The sequence below is a fragment of the Perognathus longimembris genome, chromosome 24 (assembly GCF_023159225.1).
Source record: "Perognathus longimembris pacificus isolate PPM17 chromosome 24, ASM2315922v1, whole genome shotgun sequence".
Taxonomy (NCBI): Eukaryota; Metazoa; Chordata; class Mammalia; order Rodentia; family Heteromyidae; genus Perognathus; species Perognathus longimembris.
In genome coordinates this window covers 28,479,317-28,501,051 of record NC_063184.1, presented here as the reverse complement: position 1 = coordinate 28,501,051, position 21,735 = coordinate 28,479,317, and the positions used below count along the sequence as shown (strand labels likewise).

At 45.3% G+C, this 21,735-nt stretch overlaps 1 protein-coding gene across 3 annotated transcripts in view; it reads left to right on the top strand.

Moving 5' to 3' along the window:
- Window positions 1–21,735, top strand: part of Arhgap10 (Rho GTPase activating protein 10) — a 172,884-nt gene that overhangs the window by 113,197 nt on the left and 37,952 nt on the right. For all 3 annotated transcript variants that reach the window (XM_048333755.1, XM_048333754.1, XM_048333756.1), the window contains exons 16-18: window positions 7,528–7,586; window positions 11,397–11,502; window positions 13,007–13,166. In XM_048333755.1, coding sequence (XP_048189712.1) covers window positions 7,528–7,586; window positions 11,397–11,502; window positions 13,007–13,166 — 325 coding nt within the window. The remainder of the gene's footprint in view (window positions 1–7,527; window positions 7,587–11,396; window positions 11,503–13,006; window positions 13,167–21,735) is intronic.

Sequence of the window (21,735 nt, the reverse complement as noted above, 5' to 3'; positions counted from 1 at the left end):
AGGAATCGAACCCAGGGCTTCATGCATGCTAGGCAGGCACTCTACCACTAGGCCACATTCCCTGCCCCTCGTTGCCCCCACCCCCCTTTTTAAATGTGCTCTTGTTTATTAAGGAGTAATTTATCATACATTCTTTTTTTTTTTTTTTTGGCCAGTCCTGGGCCTTGGACTCAGGGCCTGAGCACTGTCCCTGGCTTCTTCCCGCTCAAGGCTAGCACTCTGCCACTTGAGCCACAGCGCCGCTTCTGGCCGTTTTCTGTATATGTGGTACTGGGGAATCGAACCTAGGGCCTCGTGTATCCGAGGCAGGCACTCTTGCCACTAGGCTATATCCCCAGCCCACACCATACATTCTTGAACAAGTCAAGCAAGAACGTACATACATGTTTACATTTTTATGGTACAGTGGAAAGCATACAGGAATCATAACATTAGCAGTCTTTTTCTGCATTCACTAAGCCTATCTATGTTATTCCTGGGCTCTCACATTTGTAAAGAAAATTGTTCCACATTATCATTTTTATCATATTCCAGGTCACAAAATACAACGAATTACATATCTCAATTGATTTTTCAGAACTGCAAGACTCTTTACTCTTAAAACAGCAACACATATGTGATCTATATAAGCAATGTAGATTCTGAAGTTAATACACCTTGCAAGAGAAAGAGAAAATGTGGTACATATACACAATGGAATTCTATGCCTTTATCAGAAAGAATGACATTGCCCCATTCATAAGGAAATGGAAGGACTTGGAAAAAAAATCATACTAAGTGAAGTGACCCAGACCCAAAGAAACATAAACCCTATGGTTTCCCTCATAGGGAATAATTAGCACATCTAGCTCAATAGCTATTATGCCCATATGAACGCATAAGATAATGCTAAGTGAAATGCACTCCGTGTTATGGAAATATGTGGTATATCATTGCTGTCGTTAATTTCAACATACCATGTGAAACTGTCCTTTTGTTCTCTCGTATTCCCTTCCTTTGGCTTTACCCTGCTATTACTATAACTGATCTTAGTACCCCCGGATACTGTATAGACGTGTATTGGAACTAGGGAAGGGAAAGGGAATACCACAAATGAGAGACAAACAATAGAAAGACAAACCATGGCAAAAGCAATACTTACAAAACAAATTTGTACAACTCATGGTGGGGAGGGACCTGAGGAGGGGGTAGATGGGGGAAAAATGAGGGAGGAGATAAAAAGTTGGATAAGTAATATACTTGCCTTACATATGAAACTGTAACCCCTCTGTACTTCACTTTGACAGTAAAGAAAAAAAAATCTTAAAAATCTCTTCACTTCTTAAAAGCCTTGACCACACACTTCAAGAACAGAGTAAAGAACCTTTTTAAGAATAAAAGTTTGTACGTTTTAGATAAGGCCGACTGTATCCTCATGGTGTCATTTAACACAGTCTTCTCGTCTGTGAATAGTTCAACCTGTGGTCCTTGTTAGCTTAGGTTTTCTATTACTGAATTACTTCAGTGATTACATGGTGGCCTGTGCCTATTATGTCTTATCGGCAGTTTCTGTTACTGGGTTGTCCTTCTTTCTCATTGCCTTCAAATTTGCTGATGAGCTCAGGTGTGTATTATCTGATTTGGAGTGTTTTATTTGAAAATGTTTTTAGTCACTCTTTTTGACTGTGATTACTTAAATTGTATGCATTACTGTCAACCCTAGTTGGCAAAGAGGTAAAATGAAGGCTAAAATCTATGATTAGTGACTGGGGTTTTGATGTGGTTTTAAAGGAGTCTCATCAGTCCTGCTTTAAAATTGTAATGTAACCTTCCTGGAGAACAATAGGATATGTTAGAATATAAGCCCATTGCTGAAGACGGAGAGCCATGGTTCTCAACTTGGTGATTTTTTTCCAACAGAGGTATCTGGCAATGTCGGTGGGCATTTTTGGCTGTCAAGATGGCTAAAGGGGTAGCTTGCTCCATTTTGATGGTTTGAAGTCCGGGATGGGCTGTTAGATCTGGCAATACAAAGATAGCCCACCCTTCTTCCTAAAGAATTACTCAATCCAAAATGACAGTAGTAACACCGAAGTTGGGAAAGCCTGTAGTAAATCCATAAAGGAAACCGGGAAGGAGAATATAAAAATACAATGAACTGAATATGTTGACTTGGCTAGCAGAGAATTTCACTATTCTAGCAGGAGGCCTTTCATCCATTTTTCTGTTTTCAAACTCATACCTGGGATAAGCAAACGTATTGGCCAAGATGACTCAGCTACTGACGAAAAGCTAAGGGTAAAAATCCAATCCAGTAGTGGTAGATTTTGTGCATTTTGATTCTCACTGAAGCCAATTCCTTACTGCCTCGCTCTTCTGTTGAAGCACACATTACCTAGGGTGCGATGCTTGAGATTATATAACAACTTAACTTCAGTCCTCACAATATACACCTTCTGCCTGAATGTGACCCAGTAATTATTATCGTAAGCCACAGATGCCTTGGGAGATGGGAAAGATAGGTTGCTGTTCCCCTCCCCCCCCCCAACGTTATTTTTTTAGCGACCAAAAATGCAGCATTTAGGATCTGACACTTTTCTGGTGATGGACAAGTGGGAGAAATCTTCAGTTTCCATTTTCCTGCATCCCTGTCACCCACACTGATGCCACCATAGCAGATGATTCTAGAATATGACCTAGCATGCTGGCTCCAGGTCTTGAGGTCTTGGAGCTGGTCAATCAGGGCTGGAATTCCAGCACCGCTGCCCATTGACCAGAGCACCAAGCCAGACAGTGTTTCCTACCCTGCACTGGCTCTTCTATGCTTCCCACTGCAAATACCAGCTTTTCACTGGACGGGAAACGAGGTAGAGGAGGCACATAGTTCTCAAGACAGCAGACTGAAACGGAGAGCAAACACGGCCGGGTCTTAAAGAATGAAACAGTGCAGGACAGAATTATATATGGCGTCTCCTTTCTCTTCTGTTGAGTTGGGGCAGATGGTGTTTTTTCTTTTTTTTTGGCTTATGCTTTTTTTTCCTGGGGTGAGTGTCAGCCTTGTGAATGATTTCTTGTTTAGATAGACCATCATTTTTATTTCCGGCAATTTCTTTATCACAACCGTTTCTCATTGTGAAGCAACTCGTGACATGTCTTGTGAGATGTTTCTAGCAAATGGAATTCTACCTGGAGGAAACTTCTTTTAAGCTTGGAAATTGGAATGGGAGTTTTCAGGGAAGGAAATGCCAGTTTGGGCAAATATTATGATTTAATCTCCAAACAGATCCCTACGGGTGGCTGAGAGAAGTGTCTTAACAAAATGTTGGGTGGGAAGCTTCAAGACGCAACGGCTTACTATAGTAAATTTTGAGTGGGGAACTTGTCATTTTTATTACTGCTTCCCTAACATTAACAATATTTATTTTTATGGGGCATTGCCTCTCTAAACATATGGCAATGATGTAAGTAGCTGGTAGACGATATTTAGACACAAATTCATTTTTATTGGGAAAGAAATTCTTTCTCTGGTTTTGCCACAGGCATTCTATTTTCCTTCCTCTTTCCCACACTCTCTACGTTTCCTGCAAATGCGTGACCATTTTCTTTCTTGGCCAACCTGCGTGTCCATATTTTGATACCAGCTTTTGGTCATTCTTCCTCCTGATTTAGGCTGTAATATAATTTGCTCCCTTTCCCCCTCCCAACCCCCCAAAGAAAGTCAGAACGTAGAGAAAAAGAGAGGAGAAAGTTTGAATGTAGAGAACAGCTCATTGCTCGCTGTGCTTTCAGTGTTAATTGGTCTGTGATTGTTGTTTTGTGACTGAAAATAGATAGCAGCATTGGAAGCTGTCTGTATGGACTGTGTCTCCAAATATTGGTGATTGCAACTTTTTTTTAATTAAAAAAACTTATAATTATCCTTCAGTAGTTGTTCTAAGGGGTTTCAACTTAACGCCAGTTTGTAAGTACAACGCATCTTGATCAACCCTTTCATCGTCCACAAATATATATATTCATTGACTAATATGATAATAGAACATTATTCACAAGGGGAGAAAACTTTGACTCTTAAGACATTATACCTTGTATTTCAATTCAGCAAACTTATACAACTTACTATAAATTAAAGCTAAATATGAAGTCCTTTAAGAAAGCAATTACTTATAGTTTGTGAATATAAGCAGTAACTATACCACATCGATCTTTTCTACAATTTACTTTTGTTCTCTAAACAGCTTTTTTTTTTTTTTTTGGCCAGTCCTGGGCCTTGGACTCAGGGCCTGAGCACTGTCCCTGGCTTCTTCCCACTCAAGGCTAGCACTCTGCCACTTGAGCCACAGCGCCGCTTCTGGCCGTTTTCTGTATATGTGGTGCTGGGGAATCGAACCTAGGGCCTCGTGTATCCGAGGCAGGCACTCTTGCCACTAGGCTATATCCCCAGCCCCTCTAAACAGCTTTATTGAAGTATAATTGGCATGCAGTCAGCTGCATGTCCTTGTAGTATACATTCTGCTAAACTTGTAAAAGATATTATCTGTACTACCGCACTGTCTTGTAACACCATGACTGTAATTAAGATAGTAAACCAGTCTATCACTTCCTGTCCCCCTCTTTTCCTCCTGTCCTTGTAAATAAAGGTCATCCATCCTTTCTCAGGACCTTATCCATAGTGTAACCATTCAACTACTTCCTGTTATGTATTAATTTGTCTTTCCTATAGTTTTGCACAAATGGAATTATACACTGTATGTGCATTTTTTTAAGCTTAGATTTTTTTTTTCCTGTGAAAATAATGAGGACTTCACCTCAGTCTTAGCATGCTCCTGTGGTTCATTCCTTCTCCATCTTTTGTGGTCTGTCAAATGATTTATATCTGGTCGTCCTGACATTGGAATTCAGAGCCAGATGCTTGCTCCGGGCTGGGCTCTTGCTCAGCTTTTTCATTCAAGGCTAGCACTGGAGCCATACCTCAACTTCTGGTTTTTTTGGGGGTGGGGTGGGGGGGCTGGTTAATTGGAGATAAGAATCTCTTGGATTTCTCTGCCTGGGCTGGCTTTGAACTGTGATCCTCTGATCTCAGCCTCCCAAGTAGAATTACAAGGATGAGCCACTGGCACCCCAGAAACTTGAATGTTGTAAACTTTTATGACCCGGACCATACTTTAGCTTGGAAACGTAGTGGTTGGTTGTGTGAAGTGGGCTGTGTATTCCGCTGCATCTGGAGGGAGAGTTGATTAGGTGGATGACATGCCTGTCAGGTGAAGTCAGTTGATAGGAGACAGAAGATCTAAACAAAATGACCTCATTTTTGGCCTCCTGTTTTCTCTGTACGAGAAACTTACATCTCTGACTATAACCATGGAACTGCTTGAGTTCTATCAGTTTTCATATCGTGTATTTTTGAAGCTCTGTTATTAGATCCATGAATGAACATTTAGATTGATTTGTTCTTGATGAGTTGATCTTTTTATCAATATAAAATAAGCTTCCATATTGTTGGCAGCATTTTTAGCTTTCACATATGTTTAAATTATTATTTATGTGTGCCTGAGAAGCTTTGGGTTTTCCTTTTAAACATGGAAAGGGGAATTTCTGGGTTATAAGATGTCAGCATTTCCGAAGTTCTTAATATCTTGCCCAGGTTGCCCTGAGGAATAGTTGTACAGATTGTAGTTTGTCTATGTATTTTTAAAATATTTACAATGTTAGGAGATAATGGCTTTGAAAAATTGTGAGTGTTATAAGGTTGAGTGAACTGTAGTATTTTGTTGATCACAAGATAAATTACCTCTTTTTTTTTTTTTGGTAGTACCATGGATTGAACTCAGGGCCTTGCTTGCTTGCTTGCTTGTTTGGCTGGCTCTCTGCCACTTGTGCTCTCCTTCATTCCTGCTTTTTGCTGGGTACTTTAGAGATGGTGTACACTTTTCTGTCTGCCTGGCTTTGAACCTTGACCCTCTGGATCTTGGCCTCCTTGAGTAGCTAGGATTATCGATATGAAGTCACCAGCGCCTGTTGTAGTACTGTTCGTGCGATTCATTTTGTAGAAAAATTTAAACACCTGTGTATGTATTTTTTGAGTTAACATCCATTTAATTTTGTGTTTTTTACTGATTAATAGGCATAAACTGGAAAATGATATTTTATATTTCTCATATGCATATAAAGATGAATCATACTTTTATTAATTGAGCCATTTAAAAGGAGATTTGATTCTTTTTTGTTTTTTAAAATTTTTATTGTCAAGGTGACGTACAGAGGGGTTACAGTTACATGCATAGAGTAGTGAGTACATTTCTTGTCGAACTTGTTACCTCCTCCCTCATTTTCCTCCCACTCTCCTTCCTCCCCAATCCCCCTCCCCTCCAGTTGTATAGTTGGTTTATAGCATATTGTCTTGTAAGTATTGCTGTGGCATTGGTTTGCCTTTTACCCTTTGTCTCACCATTTTGATGTTACACTTCGCTCCCCTGATTCAGACAAACGTATATATATATCATACCCAGGGTACCAAAATCAAATGCAGTGACGACAAGGGCAAACCATAGGGAAGATAAAAGAAAAAAGAAATAATCTCACATAATGCATTAGAAATAACAACAACAATGATAAACTGCTTGTTTCCATAACCTGGAGTTCATTTCGTTTAGCTATATCTTAAGTGACCATACGTACACAGCTATTGAGCTATTGTGATCATCTGCTAGGACTATCCTAGACATGTACTAATTATTACCAATGAGGGAAACCACCATAGAGTCTATGTTTCTTTGGGTCTGGCTCACTTTACTTAGTATGATTTTTTCCCCCAAGTCTTTCCATTTCCTTAGGAATGGGGCAATGTCATTCTTTCTGACAGAAGCACAGAATTCCATTGTGTGTGTGTGTGTGTGTGTGTGTGTGTGTGTGTGTATGTGTATGTGTGTATACATATATTACAAATTACTTGATCCATTTATCTACTGAGGGGCATCCAGGGTTAGTTCCGTATTTTAGCTATAGTAACTAATACTGCAGTGAACATGGTTGTGCTGGTAGCTTTAGTGCGGCTTTGTTTGTGATCCTTTGAGTTAATGCCCTAAAGTGGGGTTTCTACGTCATAAGGGAGTTCTTTCTATGTTTAGCCTTTGGAGGAACCTCCACAATGCTTTCCAGAGTGGTTGAACAAGTTTACACTCCTACCAACAGTGGCCACATTCCGTCTGACCAGTATCTGTTGTTATTAGTTTTCTTGATAATGGCCATTCTTACTAGGATGAGGTAGAATCTCAATGTTGTTTTGATTTGCTTTCTTTTATGGCCAGGGTTGTTTGTTCTTTTTTTGAGCTTACTATTTCCCCTATAAACATGATTTTCAAAACGACATGCTTACATTTGATTAGATAGAATGTTTGGCTTTGGGATATTCCCTGGGGATGTTTTGCACTCGGAAATGCCCAAGGAACTTAACCCCCTCTACAAAAAAAAAAAAAACAAAAAACAAATAAATCAACTCAGAGGTGAACTGTTTGGCTTTGTTTGGTAATTCTGAGCTGTTCTCTTCTCCAGGAGTCTTCCAGAGCCTCTCATGACCTATGAGCTACATGGAGATTTCATCGTTCCTGCCAGTAAGTGTTACATGTGCACAGACATGGTTTTGTGAGGGGCAAGGCATGCACACTCTGAACTCTGATGTGAAAAATTTAACTTCAGGTTGTTGCAGCCTGGGTTATGAGTGGAAGTCGCTTTAGAAGGTGGTTCTCACCCTGTCCCTCCACCTTTAAAGAAAATAAAAAAGTGAGACAAGATGTTTAAGCTTTCGTGAGCACAAATGATTGTCGACTGTGTGTTGCTTATGGGTAGATACTGGTACACCGAGCCCTACAGGATTCCTGATCCTGGAGACAACCCTGGATCAAGTTTTGGGGGTGGGTAGACAAGGTTCTCATTACACTATAACATATATAATGGTGTGAATAGAATGCTACAGGAAACCAAAAGCAGCTAACTTGCGAGAGGTTGGAGAGATTAGCACATTTAGCGAGATGAGTGGGTGGGAAATGGTCTCGCTTGGAAAGATATTTAGATGGAAATTACAGACAGAAGGAATTGGGTGAGATGATGCCAGAAGCCCAAGTCATATTTGATGGGAGAGTGAATTATATGTGACAGAATGTTAAACGAAAAGACCTGTCGTTGGTGGAATTTTAATTTGTGATTAGAATTTTTGTCTGAGTCACCCTCGAGGATTTCTGGTTTCCGATGATCTTATAGGTCGCGTTTTACATTCAGCACATGCTGTTTGCCCATTTACTTCTGATGTATACTGGTGCTAGGTATTTAGTGGGGAGGGGAATTGGAGTTGAGGCATGCTAAGTAACGAGGCAGATTATAGATAGGACCTTATTTCAAATTCAGCATCCCAGCTTCCTCTGGCAAGACTCTGCCGTAGTGGTTTTCACAGGTGCGCAGACAGTAGCTTAAATCCTATTTTCATTCCTTTTTTTATTTTTCTTTCCCCCCCTTGGATGCATTTTATAGTTTTAATCTGTTGAAAAACTTGGAGCAATCCCTCTGGACCCTGCACTGCGGCTGGCTTTCAGTGTTGTTTGCTTGTGAGGTCTCTGCTGCAGTCAGTCTAAAGGGTTTTTAGTAGGAGTGCATGAAGAGGTGCATGCAGCTTCCCTGGGTATTTGCAGAGTAGGCTTTCAGAAAGGGCAACAGTGAGGTCCCTTTCAGTTTCATCTTCACATGGGAGACGAACAAAAAAGAGAGGAGAACCAAGAATGTATATGATCAAGGACGGTGGGGGAAAAGTGTGCTTCGTCTAAACTCAAGCAACTGCTTAGTTGGTCTGAACTTCCCTGTGGCATTTTTTTGGGGGGGGCAAGCAAGAGAAGAGAACTTAGCTGGAGGGCAATTGTTCCGTGCTGTTCTGACTTAGAAAGGAGAAGACGGTGAGGAGGTGGCAGCTCACATCTTGAAACCTGTGAGAATTGGAGAACCCTAGTGATCATGGAGTAAGGTTTTAAATCACCCCAAGTTAGAGCCATGACCCTCGCTGACAGCAGCATGTTCCAAACTTTGTTCTAGCATATTTTACGAACAAAGAGGTTTCCGATCCTTTAAGGAGTCCTGTTGGCTGAGGTTGGGAGAGTGTGTTGAATGTATAGTTGAACAGTGTGGTACAAAGAATTGAGTAGAGGCGGAAGATAGTGTTACGTATTAGACTCGTACCTCTTGCTTGGTTTCCTGGCCTGGTAGGGATGCTGAAGCCGTCTTAAGGGTGATGTGTACGGCAAAGACCATACTGAAGGAATAATGCAGCTACTGAAATTATTGGCCTGGATTTGGCGATCGTTGTTGTGGTTGGAACAGGACTTGTAGTAATCTTATTTAATGAGAAAAAGTCCATGTGCTAAATGAGTTTATTTTGGGGCCCAGAGTTTCCAGGGCAGAGCTGAGGCTTTTATTATATTCATCTCTTGCGACCCCCTTCCCCCCCCGTACTGATTGTCTCTTGGGAAAGAGTACAGGAGCAGATCTACTAATATTTCGCATACATACTTGTAAGAATTGAGCAAAGCAGTTCCAGAAGTTGGTTGGCCAAAATTAGTTTCCTGGTTGGAATACCACTGGAGAATTGGGATTGTGGTTAAGCAGTTATTTTCCACTAACCATGGGCCCAGCTTACCTAAAATGTCTGCTAGCTGAGCTGACTGCTAAACCCAACAAGCATTGCCCAACTTTATCGAATCCACTCCCACTACGACAGAATGAGGAGTTGATTCTTCACGTTCATGCTGTAGTTCGCAGCTGTTCTGTGAGAGTGAGGTTGTTCTCACCCTCTGTTTTCTCTTACCAGTTTATTTTCTGTATCTTTCCATGGAGGACTTCTGAATTCATGCAAGTTCATGATAAAAAAAAATTTACAAATCTCATTTCTTTGTTGTCATCACATGAAGCAAAATATTTTGTTCCTTACTTTAGGGAAAAAAAAAATCAACTTATGGAATTACTGTTTGTGGTTGATGCATTGGAAGCATCAACCAGAGTTTTCTTCCATGAATTCAAGAGTTAATGGAAATTTCTCTGCTATGCTTGAGTTAAATTTTACTATCCACCCATCCATCCATCTTGTGAGAGACTGTTCTGGGCTTTTGAGATAGAAATGCTTACTTGGTTTATGTAGCAAAAGGGTAGGTTCGCCTGTAGAAGGCTGGCAGACATCCACCCAAGAGACCACATGGTGTGAACTTTAACCTTTGGCCTGTCGTGGGGCTTAAACTCTGGGCCTGGGCACCATCCCTGAGCTCTTCAACCTCAAGGCAAGCACTCTACCACTTTGAGCCACAACACCACTTCTGGTTTTCTGGTGGTTAATTGGAGGTAAGAGTCTCACGGACTTTTACCTGCCCGGGCTGGCGTTGAACCATGATCCTCAGATCCCAGCCTCCTGAGTAGCTAGGATTACAGGCTTGAGCCCCTGGCTATAGATTTTTTTTTTTAACTTTGGCTTTTTGTTTCTTTTTCAACCAGTGTCAATTAAAATAGAAAGTACATAGACATAAGCAACTGATGACCACTTACTTTAGGAAACATTTTCAGAGGACTTACAGCAGTATTTGTAGCCATTTGGGAAGGCCTGGTGATTATTGGAAGCTCAGCTGAATGTCAGAATAAAAGAAAATTGAGAAGAGAATCATTTTTCCTTTAAAAAGTCTTACTGATTTATTTTTTCTTTTCTTTGTTCTTGAAGAAAGCAAAAAGAAACTTGGAAACAAAATAGGTGTGATGTCAAAGAGTTGGGTTGGGCTAGTGGGAGAGGGGGAGGTGTTGGCTTTGTTTTTCTTTTTTTCGAAGCCGAAAACACCATTTTGAGAAATGAAGTCTATCTCTAGCGGGTGGCAAACTATTTCTCTAGCTTGTGCTTCTCGGTAAGTAATAAGTCTGAAAATATTGAAACTAGACTTGCATTGCACCAGGATGTGAGTTAAAACAAGCATTTTAGTACAAAGCAATCAAGAAATAATATACAAAAACATACACACACATATAAATATAAAATGCTCTTCCTGGCAGATGTAGTTCATCTCCTAACACCACAGTCTGTTGTTGCTGTGGGGCAGTTGTTGGGGGCTACGCTTCAGCCAGTGAACTGCGTGCCAACTTCCGGGGTACGTGCCCCCAGGAGAGGCTGCCATAGTCCCCCGATTCTCACCACGAGCAAGGGGGAAGGCAGGACTGCAGCTCCGCATTGCACGTTTCGTCATGCTGAGCACGAGATCATAATTCTTTTTCCTGTTAGCGGTGACAGTATGGTTACACGCTTCGGATCTTCTTAGTTCCCCGGCAGCTGAGCTGTTGTAGTGGTTGGTTTGGGGGAGAGATGTATCCCTTATTAACTATCTTCACCTCTCTTCTTTTTTCTTGAAAAGAAAGTGGCAGCCCGGAATCTCGAGTGAATGCCATCCATTTCTTGGTACACAAGCTGCCGGAGAAGAATAAAGAGATGTTGGATATTTTGGTGAAACACTTGACCAAGTAAGCCTTTCCTCCCTCCTCTCCTCTCTCTCCGCTGTGCTGTGGGAGCAATCTGGTGTGCGGGGGGTTCGGGGCCTGTGATTGCGGTGCCAGGGACCACACCGGGCAGGGCGGGCCACACGTCTGACTCACTCTGTGTGTCTTGGACCAGAGTGGTGAAATAGGATGCTTTCCTAAAGTTGTATAATTATTTGCTTAACACCCGCTGCCAGAAACTCAGGGTTTGATTTGATGTAGAAAAGGAGAATATTATATATGGCCCCATACACAGATTCTGGAAACGGGATTGTCGTCCGTTAGCAAATTTAGCTTGGTTTCACACCTCCCTAGCTGGGTTTGAACATGCTCTTTACGTTTGCCACGTCCAGTAATGGGAGCAGGCATTTCTTAGGCTCTATTCTTTCCCATCCATCTTTCAAAAGCAAGTAAAATCTAATAACTCAGTGGAAAAACCTGCCCCTTTTCTCAAGTATAGCTAACCCTTAAATCAATCAAGCTGTAAAATTTTAGAGAGAGAGACACGAGAAATACTATTTCAGCACTGTTTTTTGTTGGTCATGGGGGCTTAAACTCAGGGCCCGTGCTCTACCACTTTGAGCCACCATGGCACTTTTGCTTTGCTGGTGGTTAATTGGAGATAAGAGTCTCACCGACTTTCCTGCCTGGGCTGGCTTTGAACTGCAGTCCGTAGACCTCAGCCTCCTGAGTAGCTAGGCTTAGAGGCGGGAGCCATCGGTGCCTGGTATTTCAGCTCCTTTAGTTCACACAAATAAACAGAAAGTCAGTAGACATTGTGTTGTGCTGGAGTTTCTCCTATTGGTGTAATAACCCTTCATTGATTTGATCCGCAAGTATGCACTGAATGCCTTTTGAAGGAATCCCAGTGGGGTACAGTTGAATACGATCAAGTCATGCAATCGGGACGCTTCCTTTCTAATAGAGACAAGATAGACAGATCATGTTCAAGACACAAAGCAATTCGAGATGACAATTGGGAAAGACACCCGTGATAAGAGGCGTGGAGAGTAGAGTAACCACACTGACTATCTCTGCACTGTGAGACCCTGATGGGGCGGGGGGGGAAGGGAGTCTCTGGACTGGGCCCTGCCTTGAACAGCCCCGTTGTGGAGAAGCGTTGTGGGTGTTGTTCACCCTGCACTGGCACCCAGGAGGGAGGTGGGGTGCTTTGAGGATGTTCCTCATGGAAGCTAGATCTTCCCAAGGAGAAGCCGTGCGACCTCGGCCTGTAGCAAGGCTCTGTAATGACGAGGCAAAAGATGGGGGGGCCTTCTCTGTTTCTGGAGGTCATAAGCATGGGGTGGTTAAGGAAACCGGTGCAGCTAGCAGAGAGCATGAGGCGCAGGAAGGCCGTCGGGTCTGGATGTTTCGGAACTGTGGGGACAGTGTACATCTCACCAGGGGGACCTGGGGGACAGGGTACGCCCTGCGGAGATGCCCTTCCCCCAAACAGACCTCCCCTCCCCCTCCCCCTCTCGAACGCTAGCGTTTCAAATCACGCCAAGCAAAATCTCATGACGGTGGCAAACCTGGGCGTGGTGTTCGGACCCACGCTGATGAGGCCCCAGGAGGAGACGGTCGCGGCCATCATGGACTTGAAGTTTCAGAACATCGTCGTGGAGATCTTAATCGAAAATCACGAGAAGGTAAACGGGACTTTCTCTTCCCTTGGGGAGTTCTGATTGGGGCTTGTCACAATACAACTGTTCTCTCCCCCTTTCCCGTTCCTTCTCCTCCCTCCTTCCCCTCCTCCCCCCAAAACAAACAAACAAACCCCTGTGATGAACCTTACCTGGCCTTCTCTCATCTCACTGGTTTGGTGGGGAGACATTTTCCTGAGGTTGAATATCTGCAGGATGAATGTTTGTGTCGTTTCTTTTGCACTTATTCCTGTCTGTGGATTTCTTACTTGGCTTGCGTGTCCTAGTTAAAGCCGGTCAAGTTGGGGGGGTTCTGCAGCTTAGGACAAAAGAGGGAAGGCCAGTGAAGTTGAGAGGAAGTGTGTTAGATGCAGAGGACCGTGCTGGTCAGCTTTCGGTCACTGTGACGAAGTGCCTAGTGACACAGACAGCCTGTAAGGGGGACAGGCTTGCGTCTGGCTTATGGCTTCAGAGGATTCAATGCGTCGTGCTTTGGGCTGCCGCCCTGGCCCTGTGCTGACACTATATGTCATGGTAGAGCGGGTGGCGAAAGACCTTTCTGCTTCATGGTGGCCAGGAAGGAGGGGGAGAGAGAAGGAGGGGAGAGGGAGGGGAACGGAGTAAGATCATACAGTACTTGTCTTTGTGACTCTGGCTGATTCCTATAATGATCTCCACTTCTCTTGATGTTGCCTCAAATGACAGAATCTCATTCTTTATACAGCGGGTTGTTCCATTGCGTGTATAGCTACTATATATGATCATGTAGTAGCTGTTGTGTGTCGTGCAACATTCTATGCAGTAGAAACCAACACTGTTTGATATGGTTACCTTGTGATTCCATTCCCAGATTGCTCTTACGTTTTCCTCAGTGGTGGACTGAATTGTCTGTAGCTCCTCGGAAAAATGTGTCGGCAGGACTGAGTGTTTGGTAGCCAGTGGCAGGGAATTTACGCCACCCTTTGTGGTCTTCTCACACCGCCATTGAATCTCGTTAGTGGACACTGAGCCATCCAGACAGCTCCTGGGGAAATGGCTGCTATCCATCGTTAGCACAAGAAATCATTAGACGACAAGGCTCGAAACTGTTAGCGTAGTTCAACCGTCATTTGATTAAATCCTCCTTAGGGGACCTAGGTGCGACAGATTTGTGAAGACAAAGCCCTTTAGGTCTTGCTCTTGGATAAGGAAAGTTCTGCGTTGGGATCAGGTTTTGCCCCCTCCCTCCCACTTGAAGCTAGGAAGGGGGGGAGCGCGTGCTTTTCCGCTTGGACTTAGAGCGCCGCGTGCACCTTGTTGAGCCGGTGAGCCGTTCTCACTGTCACGGCAGGTGGCCCTGCTTTCGGAGAGGGCGCTTCATGAAGCCGGGCGCAGGGTTCTGCGTTCCTTCTCTCCCTTCCTTCTCCTGGCTAGACGGGGTCGAGAGTGCTCAGGGGGCATTAGAGAGTGAAGGTACCCGTCGGAGAGAGGAGCGGGTGGATACCGAGCTCCGTCTCCTCCACTGCGCCACAGGAGCTGGAGGGAGTCTTGTCAGCTTGCATTCCTTGACAGTGCTTCATCTCAGCATCCTCTCTCTCTCTCTCTCTCTCTCTCTCAATCTCTCTCCCCTCCCTTGTGTGCTTGCACTGCCAGCTTTTTGTTCTTGCCTTGAGGAAGAATGTTCTGCTGACATGGATGTTTGTGCAGACCATCTTCACATAGACCCCCACATGGATGTTTGTGCAGACCATCTTCACATAGACCCCCATACGTACCCACGGCAGCTGTGTACGATATCTTGACCGTGAACCCAAAGACGCACCCAAGGGGCTAAGGGGCCTGCGTTGGACTCCAGGTCGGTGAGGAAGGGGTGGGTAGAGGACTTCTGAGTAATTGGGATAGGGAATGTGGAAGTCTCAGGAGGAGAGGAAAGGAAAATGGGATGGGATCAGAAAGGGTAAGAGAGAGAGAGAGAGGGGTTGGCTTGTCCTCCATCAGTGGTTTGTTTTTGTTTCCCCCCCCCCTCCTAGGAAGGTGACTGATTTACTTAGGAAAGTAACTAAAGCAAAGAGGGGAGCTCTTGTAACCAACAAGCTAGAGCTCTCTTGTTACAAAAAGGCCACTTTTGGAGTTCACAGTTTCTCCCAGTCTTTTTTGCTGATTATTATTATTATTAAAAAATAGATGAAATCCATGTGTACGGTACTTGATAGGAAACAGCCCCGTATGTCTTGGCTTCATTTCCACATGATACATTAAGTTGTTGTTGTAAAAGGAGTATTCTTGGCCCCCCCCCCCCAAATTGCTAAAGTCTTTCTTCACTTGCAAACTAGAAAATGTGTTTGTAAGGTGGGACAACGTGTGTGAACTCCTCCTCGCTGAGGACACCCAGTGATCAATCCATCCTGCAGGGACACAGTGCCTGTCGAGATGCTCAAGGACAGTTGCCCCTAATCACTGGAACAAAGGACCGGGATTGGGGAGTGAACTGAGGTTGGTGGTGACACGATTGTAAAGGTTTGTCATCGTCATTGTCTTTGTCCTTCTTCTTTCTTCTTGTTTTGGGCTGGCTAGGCAGGCTCTGCTACCACAGCGCTACACCCCTAGCCTGATTTTTCCTGCTGGTTATTTTTTAGCTATGGTTTAACTTTCTTGTCTGGGCACACACCTGGACTTCCGTCCTCTCACGTGAAGCTTCCCATCCCGGCTGTGACGACCAGCCTTAGATCTAGCTCTCCACGGAGAAGGCATCCCAAACTCCATTCCTCCCAAGTCTCAGCTTCCCAGGTGGCTACGATTCCCGGCAGAGCCACGGCACCTGGCTTAGGTGACTCTTTTTACTTGTCTATAGGCCTGAAATGATCCGTGGTAATAGTGATAGGATCTCACACTTGTGGCTAGCTTCTTTTCTTTCATACAATTATTAGTTCACCCAGGGTGCATTTATTAAGGTGCTTCCTCTGTGGCGATTTTTCCTATGTGAATAGCTGCAACAGATTAAAAATAAGCATATTAGAAATATTCTAGTATTTAGTGAGAAAGATAACAGTGACTATAAGGTCTAACATGGGGGGGGAGAGAGAGAGAGGGAGGGAGGAAAAGAGGGAGAAGAGAGAGAGAGAGAGAGAGAGAGAGAGAACTCCTGAGTCTATAAGAAGCCATTGTTTTCGTTGTCCAGCATCAGGGCAAGACTGTTTGCACCCTTTGAAAGCTTACTGTACTGGGCATCTCTTTGTGAGCCAGCGCCTTGGTTTCCTTGGGAGACGTTTGTGTCTTGAACTCACAGCACTGATCGTGGCCTGCAGGGGAGAGAACAGAAACACTCAAATACAAGATTCCTTCTCATAATATTCTAGTCTGCTCGGGGAGGAGGTTTGACGGTGATGACTCAAGGAGCACTTGGAGAGCTCTAGTTCCTACAGACGCTGGAAGGGTAGGTACTCGCCGTCTGTCTGTAGTTGATTGGTAAATGCAAGAAACCGAAGCTCAGGGAGTTGAAATGAATTTACCCAGGGCCACAGAGCATGCTTTATTCACTATTACCCTGCCTTGTTCCAAAAGGGAGTTTTAGGTAGTTAAGCCACACGGTTAGAAGGTCTTCTATTGTCCCAAGATAAACATAGCTGCATTTTTTTCTTCTTTTTTAAACTTAAATGATGCATCGTGTTTGAGTCAGTCTTCCCACGTGGGCGCGTCCAGGTTTAAGTGGCACACAAGTCCATGCGTACGCTTCTGTGGATGTGTGTGGGAGTCCGGAAGGAAGTGCCTGCGTCTAATTCCCTAAGTCCTGAGCAGCTTTGTTGAGTTGCCCCGGCCACCCTTTGACAGTGCCTGCTGGTGCACACGAGAAACTTCTTCATCACAGCTGTGTGCCGTTTGCCGTCGTTACAACGCACTCTTAATTACGGAAAGCACACGTGGGCTTGCAGATTGCAGATCGTGTCAACCCAAGTCTCCAAAGTGGTTGGATTAATAGGTGATGAGGCGGATGTATAATCCTTTGTAAACGAGAGCAAGTCTGTCTGTGTTCATCTAAAGGAACAGCACACCCCAGAAACACACAGCGTCTGGGTGATAATCCCCAGTGATTCTCGCATCCGTCCCCCTCCTGTTCTCGTTTGTGGCCGGGTAGCTCTGCTTTATTAGCGTATTGCAAACAATGAGGGCTTGTCTTTCCCTACCTCAGCGGTAAGTAAAAAGTTGAGGCCCTCTCCTAAACACAGCTTTAAGCACTTGATCTCTCTGGGATGCCATTTCTGTTTAGGGGGAAATAACCACTAAGAGGATTAATCATCATTTTCAAAACGTAATGAAGGAATCAGGTCATATGGGCTTAATGTGTTCATAAGCCCAAGTAATTGGTGCATTTTTGATGGATCGATGTGGAAAGGTCCTCAAGCGAGAGAATCGTTCCTTGTGTGTAATCGTTTGGCTTTGTGGTTCCGGCTGGACAGCGTTTCAAGGGCCCCGGACACTTCCACAGCCTGGCGTTTTCTGGAAGTCTGCTGTGGGCTTTCGTCCCAATTCCGTGTTCCCTAAGAGAATGTTTTCACTGCGTTCTCCTGACTTGTGCTTCCCATTCTCAAGAGGATACTTGAGTTTCTTTTTGTGATTATAGCAGGACACAAATGCCAGTGCGTGCAGAAGATAAAGTTATAGATCTATTTTCTTAGGACTATAATGCCAGGATATTAAACGACATGTCAGTAAATACCAGCAGTGACTTAGCAGTTGAATATTTCAATTTAAGTTGGGCTCATCCCAACTGAAGCTGCGTCTTAGGAAATATATTAAGTCACCATATCTTAAGTCAAATGCGAATGTGTTTCAGCTGATTCATAAACGCATTCCTAGTACACGGATCTCTAGCATAATACTTCCATGAAACAAGTTGTGACTGCTTTCAAAACTATTTAAAAATAGTTTAATCTAGAGTACTATTTTTTTTTTTTTTTTGCCAGTCCTGGGGCTTGGACTCAGGGCCTGAGCACTGTCCCTGGCTTCTTTTTGTTGCTCAAGGCTAGCACTCTGCCACTTGAGCCACAGCGCCACTTCTGGCCGTTTTCTGTATATGTGGTGCTGGGGAATTGAACCCAGGGCCTCATGTATACGAGGCAAGCACTCTTGCCACTAGGCCATATCCCCAGCCCCTAGAGTACTATTTTTAATTGTAGAAATCTCTAAACTGGTAAAAAACCAAAAACCTGACTCAGTAACTTACTTTAGACATACTAGATCAAAAAGGGGCGACAAAAAGGAGGGTGTATACAAATAAGACATGGTAGGGAAATGGATCCTGATAACAGAGTCTTCCTGAACAATGAGTTACTTGAGTGTGAAACTTAAATCAGCAAAGGCTTGTTGGGGAGAGTGTTAATGAGAGCATCTTTTCTGAGATGGTTTGGCACTGTAGCATCGAGAGCTATCACAGGCTGGGCACAGTGTCAAGGCAAGGTAACGGGAAGATTGATGCCCATGTACCAAACTAGGTAGCAAGAGTGAGCTCTGTACCTTCTACGGCAGAGTAACTGCTGTTAATAAAGTAGTGCATTGTCTCACCACAAACAATGGTACATGTTTGAGGACAGACGGGTGGAGCCCCTGATTTGATTATTACCCGAGGTATACAAGGAATAAAACATTACATGGCTCCCCATTAATAGATACAATTGCCGGTCAAAACAATGTACTTCTGCCCTGAATGGCATTCACTGTACTCTGCCACATGGCACTTTATAGTCTCCCAAGGTTTTACAGAGATACGTAGCACATGTATTGCCTCGTAATGCAAACATCAGAACACCTTTTAGTGACGTGGAAGGGTTAAACAAATGATGCTGTGACGATGAGAGCAAACACCACACCAGGTAGCCCATTAGAAAGGGGCGGTGGACGTGCCAATCCCGTGGGCCCTGGTAGGTGGGTGGGGTTTGTAACGCCCTCTAACCAGCAGAATGTGGCGGAGATGATGACGCTCTGACGTATAAGACTCCGCCTTGGCAGAGACGTTCGTTCTCTAGCCGGCCAGGGCGTGGGGATTGTGGTGGACCACGGGCAGCCTCCGGCCGTGGCGAGGAACAAGTCTGCACTCTGAGACCCGCACTGCAGAGCAGGGCAGAGAGTTCTGCCAGCAACCCGAGTGGGTGGGGAATCAGCTCCCACCCGGGAGGAGAGCAGCCTCCTGCGTGCAGCTGGCTGACCCTGAACCCCGGCCCCGCGAGCCGAGCCTCCGAGCTGGGGGCCCTAACCAAGCTGTGCCCGCACCCCTCACCTCTAGATCCTTCGATGACTCTTAGCAACCTTACCTGCAGCGTGAAGCAGAAAATACAGTCAATACGGCTGCCCTCAGCCACCAAGTCTATCCTAACTTGTTACATAGCCGTAGAAAAGTTAACACGCCCAAACCGTGTGATCTCCAAGACGCAGGCGTCCCGTCTGACTCTGAATTGAATTAAAAAAAAAATCTCATGCTACTTGCAGATCCAACTTGCCACCTACATTGTCGTTTATATTTCACTGGCAGGTGCTCTTGGCTCTTTGGGACACACATGCAAGACCTCTGGACTTAATTACTCATTTGCACCATTAGGCATCCGTTAACATTTGAGTAGCTAATTCAAGAGGTAGGCGTCTCTCTGTTACGATCCCTTGTGTGTTAAGAATACAATGTAAAATTACACACACAAGCCTGGCACTGGTGGCTCACACAGGAAGGAAGAAGAAGAGCAGCAAAGGGGCAGTGGATTCAGCTTGTGGTCCACGTAGAACCTGTTTCGCTGATGCTGTTGCGGGCAGTTCCTGGTGGCTGAGATGTAAAGTTGATTTTTGCACGGGAGCAGGGGTTTGCTGAAGAGAAGCCCTAGCCAGGCGCATGTTCTCAGCAGCACGGAGAACCCCATGACATTTGGGGCGTGAGATCCAAAGGTGTGCAGCTGTGTTTGGGAAAGCGCCGTCTTCTGACTGTGCAAATCTCTACCGTGTTTTCCAAATGCTTGCAGGTGCATGCGGATGGAATTACACCTGGAGTTTTTTTTAAAGGTTTGCAAACCAGGAAAAAAACAACACATTTGGGGGAACATAAAGGGGGAACGTATGTCTACACCATGAGCGGCAGAGTGGAACAGCATGGACTACGTCTGGAGGGCTCCCTTTATGCAGACTGGGAGAAAGTTATTGGGGACACACAGCCCTTACCAGTGCTCGTGTCCTTATCAGAGTGGTTACTACAGCTCCTTCTTTTTTTTTTTTTTTTTTTGCCAGTCCTGGGCCTTGGACTCAGGGCCTGAGCACTGTCCCTGGCTTCTTCCCGCTCAAGGCTAGCACTCTGCCACTTGAGCCACAGCGCCGCTTCTGGCCGTTTTCTGTATATGTGGTGCTGGGGAATCGAACCTAGGGCCTCATGTATCCGAGGCAGGCACTCTTGCCACTAGGCTATATCCCCAGCCCTACAGCTCCTTCTTAAACCTGTGTCGGTGCCACCGAACCTGATGTGGAGTCCTGGCCGTATTGTAGGTTCTCCTTTATGAAGTCTGATTGCCAAAGGTGCTGAGTCCCAAGTGGTTTTTATTTTATTTTATTTTGTTTGTGATGGTCTTGGGGCTTGAACGCAGGGCCTACCTGGGCACCGTCCCTGAGCTTTTGTGCTCAAGGCTAGTACTCTACCATTGGAGCCATCCGTCTGCGTGTGGCTTTTTGGGTATTTAGTCGGAGATACTACAACTTACATGGGCCTTCCCGGCCCAGGCTGGCTTTGAACCACCATTGCTCAGATCTCCGTCTTCTGAGTAACTGGGATTACAGGTGTGAGCCTCCAGTGCTCTGCTCAGAGTGGGTGGTTTTGTTTTTGGAGCCCACCGCCAATGCTGAGGACCAGAGAACGAGTCGGAGCCAGCAGGACGGGACGTAGCAGCTGGTGCAGGGGCCTGGCCCTGACTAGCAGTGTGAACGGGCGCATCTGTGAGCATCTCCTTAACCACGGGGGCCTCGGTCTGCCCGGCGCGGAACGAAGAGCCGAGAGGTCACGAGGACGCTTTGCACCGCCGAGGTTCCGAGTCGTAACGGAGCAGCACCCACGAGAAGCCTTCGCGTAGTTCCCACCTCGGGGCTGAGCCCAACCGGCCCTCGATCGCTTCTCCGATGGGCTCGCGTGGACCCATGTTGGGCGTGGGGCAGCGCTGGCTCCAGGACACACCCTGGGACCAGGTTTTCAGCACCGCCTGCCCCGCTCGTGTGAGTGTGAACAGCCCCGTCCTTTCCCCACACAGTTCGTTCAGTTGAGTCAGTGCAGCAGAGGGAGCGGCGAGGCCTGCCCACGAGCCCAGAGGCCACGCTCACTGCCTGCGGTCAGTGGAAGCTGCACGGCGGTGTCACGCGGCGGTGTGAGCGGAGCTCCGCCGCCCTGGCGCGTTCCCTGCGTGTGAGCTCCGTGCCAGACTTGTGTTTGAGCTGGCACTGCCAGGAGACTTGAGGAGGCAAACACTTCCCTACCTGACACGCCTCCGTGTGTGGTTGGGGTTTGCTTTGGATTGTTCGGCTTGTGTTTTTCTTCCTCTGTAAATAGATAGGGGTGTAAAGAAGCGTTCACTCAAGAGGAGAG